Consider the following 5,392-nt stretch of genomic DNA (forward strand, 5'->3'; position numbering starts at 1 on the left):
CTCATATGGAAAAGATGTGAAGAAAAACGTTGTGAAGTAATCTTCATTTGATTCTCCATTGTTTTGACCCTTATCCCTCATGAAAATCTCATTATCCCACGGGGTTTTTCTTCCGCTTATCATGCATCTCCTGCTAGAAACTTGCTAACAATCTCCCATTAATCCAAACTTGAACAATTTTGGACAAAGGGAATAAAAAAACCCTAGAAAGAAGTCATACTTTCTCTCATAAAAAATGTTTTATAATTTTCAATATATATATATATATATATATATATATATATATATATATATTTCCTAAAGAACAACATTGATAACCTCCCCGGTGTTGGCCGGGAGAGGTCGTAGTTCTAAGTGTTTATTTGTTCAATTGCGGATCACTTTCCTTTGATCTGAAGTTCTCTATTATATCCTCATCGTGGACTAAAGAATGTTAAGGAGACTACCAAGTGTCTTAATGGCTCGTCAAAGGCATGTTCTCTGGTTTAGGAATGAGTATCAATGTCATTGAAGACCTTGTTGTTGTCTTTGTTGACTACCCGACCTTTAAGTCTTTGATTCCCTTTTGAGGTGAGACTTTGGACGGGTCGAGGTATGCTGGTTTAGGAAAACTTCGGGTCATCAGTGTTTGGAAAATGATATTCGTAGGATTACGGCTTGTCCTAGATCATGGTAGGCGGGTTCCTTCCCGACTTCCAAATTTTGGGATGTACATAGTCCGCAAAGCGTGAGGTCCTTTAGGGGCGATGCGCTTTAAGGGCTTTGTTACTCTTTCTCTCGGAAGTTCGAGATGATTTTGATTCCGAGCAGGTGGAGATCATATCCCGGTTTCTTAAATCCATGATGTACAAAGTTCCCCAACCGTGAGGCCCTTTAGCGGAGATGCGCTTAAATTTTTGTTATTCTTCTCTTCGGAATGTTGAGGCAGGTTTGATTCCGATTAGGTGGAAGTCACATCCCAATTTCTTAAATCTGAGATTTATAATATGTGTACATAATCCCACAAGCGCGGGGCGCGGAGGATCGAAGTGTTTAAGTTTATTGGCGGTTTGGTCGAGGATCTGGGATATATATATATATATATATATATATATATATATATATATATATATATATATATATATATATATATATATATATATATATATATAATTCATTATCCTTTTATGAATTTCTCATGTATTTTCAGGAGAAATTTAACTTATCACCCCCAAAATTAAACCTGATACCCCCTATATTTTCTTAATACCAAAAATACCTTTTATCAAAAAATGAACAATTTTTTTGCACAAAATTTTTGATACGAAGATGAAAATTTCTGATATGTTCAAAATTTTTGGTAGTTTATTTGAAATTTTCGGTAAGTTACAATTTTTTTCCTAAAAATTTCAAAATCTACCATTTTATACTGGAAATTTAGTTGAAGGGTGAAATTTTCAGTAGTGTATTGACTTAAATTTTTTTAACAATCTGGATTTTGCCGACAGTTTTGTAGGGTTGTTATTTCATCGACAATTATTTTGTACGTGGTCTAAAATGAACCTAAAGTTGTATAAAAAGGGACATATGTTATAGAGAAAGACATCTCAAAAAACATCTCTTCCTCATTTTCTGATTAAGTCAGAAGTGTATTTCAACGGAAACAATCCTCCTTTTGAATTCAAATTTCCGGATGACGTCACATATCTCGCCAATTCGACAAAGTTGAATGAATTACTGTCTGATACCGAATATATAGTAATGGAGGGGATAATTAATATAACCTGATTGAGTTGAAGACCGATGAAGATATGACGACTATGTGGAAATCATTTCCTCCGTAGGATATACTAAGGGGCCGATCGTGAATTTCTCCCAAAAATTCTGAAATTTCCGTAATTTTCTCCCAAATATTTCCACTTTTTTGGTATTCTACTTACTTTAAAGAATTTTCGGTATCAAGGTGAAATTTCCAGTATCACCCAAAAGTTTTAAAATTTTTGATTTTTTACTGGGAATTTGACAAAATGGTGGAAACTTTGTGTATTATAATCTTTTTATGATTTTTTAAGTGGGGTGTCTGGTATAACACACGGAGGGGTAAGTTAAATGCTCATATTCATGTTGTATTGCGTTATTACTCATAGTCTCATACCATATATTTGGGTTTCATCCTTATGTAAAACTTATCTTTTTGGCAAAAATAAAAAGCAAAAAACACTGCCTTTAAAGATATTATTTCTCTAAAGTAAATTCATTTAATTTTCTTTAGCCTCTATAAATACCAAGCTTACATAAACGAATCATCAATATCATAAGTTCCTTGAAGCAGCTAGGTAGCGTATCCGTTAGATTTGTTTCACGCCTGCAACTCCAAGTTGCTACGCGTGCACATTATATGGACACCATTACTATCCTTTTCCTTATCTTTCTCTCTTCTCTCCTCTCATATCCATTCATAATCAAACAACACAAACCCACATCCAAACCTAAGCTTCCCCCAGGTTCAATGGGTTGGCCTTATATTGGAGAAACTTTTCAACTCTACTCTCAACCCCCTAACATCTTCTTTTCTTCTAAACAAAAAAGGTTCTTTATTTCTTCTACTAACTCATCCTTATAATTATATATTATATTATGGAAACTAATATATACTAATTAACTTAATTATAATTATATAAATTTTAAATAGATATGGAGAAATATTTAAAACACATATACTAGGATGTCCTTGCGTGATGCTAGCAAGTCCTGAGGCTGCAAGATTTGTGTTGGTGACTCATTCTCACTTGTTCAAACCTACATATCCCAAAAGCAAAGAGAAACTCATTGGTTCTTCTGCATTATTCTTCCATGAAGGAGATTATCATACTCGCATTAGGAAACTTGTTCAAACCTCGCTTTCTCCTGAATCAATCAAGAAACTGATCCCAGATATTGAAACACAAGTCATTTCATCTTTGGAATCTTGGGTTTCTATTGGACAAGTTATTAACGCTTTCCATGAAATGAAAAAGGTAACAACGCAGTTTATTGTCTGTTTGCTTTCTATCTGTATAAACTTTTTTATATTGAAATATATTGGTTGATGATTCTTGACAGTTCTCTTTCAATATTGGGATCCTCTCCGTCTTCGGTAACTTGGAAGACAATTATAGAGAAGAGCTTAAGGAGAATTACTGCATAGTAGAGAAAGGTTACAATTCTTTCCCAAATAGAATCCCTGGAACTGCATACTCCAAAGCTCTTTTGGTAAGATACATATATATACACTGCAATATTTCATTTATATAACAAGATTTTCTCTGTCTAATGAATATTTTGTTGTTTAGGGGAGGCAAAGAATCCAAGAGATTATAAGTGAGATAATATGCAAGAGAAAGGAGCAGAGATTGATTAAGAAGGATCTATTAGGCCACTTGCTAAACTACAAGAATGAAAAAGGAGGAATGTTAACTGATGAGGAAATAGCTGATAATATAATTGGAGTACTATTTGCAGCTCAAGATACTACAGCAAGTGTTCTTACTTGGATTCTCAAGTACCTTCATGATGACCAGAAACTTCTTGAAGCAATAAAAGTAAGTGTTTTTGTCCTCATCAATGTTTCCATATAGTAGTTGTTGAAAATCAATATATATATTTATTAATGAGTCAAATGATTAACATGTACATACATTTACAGGCAGAACAAATGGCAGTATATGAAGCCAATGATGGAGGGAAGATGCCATTAACTTGGAGTCAAACCAAAAATATGCCACTTACTCATAGGGTATTGTATATATTATATATACTATATACTATGCATGGTAAATTCTATGCAAAAATTTACTCCTAATTTGAAACTAGCTTCATGAATCAATCATGATTATTTTTCTTAACAAAATATTGTTATATTGTAGGTAATATTGGAAAGTTTGAGAATGTCAAGCATAATCTCATTTACTTTTAGAGAAGCTGTGGTTGATGTAGTATACAAGGGTAACAATTTTAGACGGAATTAATTTTTGTACAATTATAGAAAGTTTCATTTTCAAAAAAAATTACTATTTTCTACATGATTAATTTCTAAAATGTTCTTTCATGCAACTATTAAGGATATCTAATACCAAAGGGTTGGAAAGTCATGCCACTGTTCAGAAACATCCACCACAATCCAGAGTTCTTCATTAATCCTCAGAGTTTTGACCCATCAAGATTTGAGGTATAGTACTATGCTAATATTTAATGATTTTTCTACCACTTGATGAAATTAATAATAAATAAATAAATCTCTAGTTATTTTGCTTTTGACTTTGAATACTTGTTAATTTGGTTTTTGGATGGTTGTAGGTTTCTCCAAAGCCCAATACTTTTATGCCATTTGGCAATGGAGTGCACTCTTGTCCAGGAAATGAGCTAGCCAAGTTGAATATGGTAATACTAATTCACCATCTAGTAACAAAGTTTAGGTAAGTTTTAATATGTTTTTTGTTTTCTGCCATATTTTATTTATATTTGTAAGATTTCAAGATTAGAGTGGTGATTTGGTTGTGTTGAATAATTTGATTTGCAGGTGGGAGGTAGTGGGAAATGAAAGTGGAGTCCAATATAGCCCATTCCCAATCCCTTTGCAAGGTCTACCAACAAGATTTTGGAGAATTTAATAGAGTCAAAAAATAATAATTTATTTATTAAAAAATATATATAACTATTTTAGATGTTCTTGCCAGTTGCCACCACCCAGACTTTGATCTCAATTCTTCCACCTGTTTTAGTAAAAGTAGATTTTCTTAGTCTTTAAAGTAACATCATACTACCTATGCTATTGTAAAGGGTGGCATATAGCTTAAGCAGAAACTATATCATTTAATTCGAGTATGGAAGTGTAAGTGTAAGTGTAAGTGTAATCAACTGATATTTTTGTTTTGGACCTATGCTAAAATGTACATCAAACTATCAATTCTCTTATCACTCGAGTCCTTACAAGTTACAACTCTCAACAACTAAAAAGCTCATTAATTTATTTTAGATTAAAATAAAAGTGATTATTAGAAAAAAAAATCTAAATATACTTTTAGAGATTTTTACAGCAAGCCAGGAGCTGTTGATTTTGTCTGGAGAAAAAAAATTAATTTTCTTTCATCTATCACAATCATCAAATCATATTATTATTATAATAGCTACTTAAAACATTTTTTTTTCATTTTTATCAATGTATATTTAATTCAAATTAATTTCAAAAGCTTGTATACATTACAAATGCCATTAAAATCATTAAAAAATATTTTTTAAATAAAAATAATGATTTTTCTCTTAAATAATAGTAGTACCTAACAAATTTACTCTAATTTTTTTCATAAACAATTGTCTATAAAAAAAGCGACTACACGGTGTACTCCATTCAAATACAACAAAGAATAAAAAAGAA

At 31.8% G+C, this 5,392-nt stretch overlaps 1 protein-coding gene across 1 annotated transcript; it reads left to right on the top strand.

Moving 5' to 3' along the window:
* Nucleotides 1–2,302: 2,302 nt before the first annotated feature.
* On the top strand, nt 2,303–4,934 carry LOC131602593 (abscisic acid 8'-hydroxylase 4). The gene is made up of 9 exons (XM_058874745.1): nt 2,303–2,568; nt 2,672–2,996; nt 3,082–3,231; nt 3,312–3,560; nt 3,665–3,754; nt 3,885–3,963; nt 4,080–4,186; nt 4,315–4,433; nt 4,538–4,934. The coding sequence occupies exons 1-9, from the start codon at nt 2,378–2,380 to the stop codon at nt 4,626–4,628; spliced, it is 1,401 nt and encodes a 466-aa protein (XP_058730728.1). The 5' UTR covers nt 2,303–2,377; the 3' UTR covers nt 4,629–4,934.
* Nucleotides 4,935–5,392: the final 458 nt, after the last annotated feature.

Source organism: Vicia villosa, linkage group LG5, assembly GCF_029867415.1.
Source record: "Vicia villosa cultivar HV-30 ecotype Madison, WI linkage group LG5, Vvil1.0, whole genome shotgun sequence".
Taxonomy (NCBI): Eukaryota; Viridiplantae; Streptophyta; class Magnoliopsida; order Fabales; family Fabaceae; genus Vicia; species Vicia villosa.

Excerpts from the sequence above, each read along its gene's own strand:
- LOC131602593 (XM_058874745.1), top strand. The coding sequence starts at position 2,378 with ATGGACACCATTACTATCCTTTTCCTTATCTTTCTCTCTTCTCTCCTC. Across the intron at positions 2,569-2,671 it reads TTTTCTTCTAAACAAAAAAG|ATATGGAGAAATATTTAAAA; the intron begins GTTCTTTATTTC and ends AATTTTAAATAG. Across the intron at positions 4,434-4,537 it reads CATCTAGTAACAAAGTTTAG|GTGGGAGGTAGTGGGAAATG; the intron begins GTAAGTTTTAAT and ends TTTGATTTGCAG.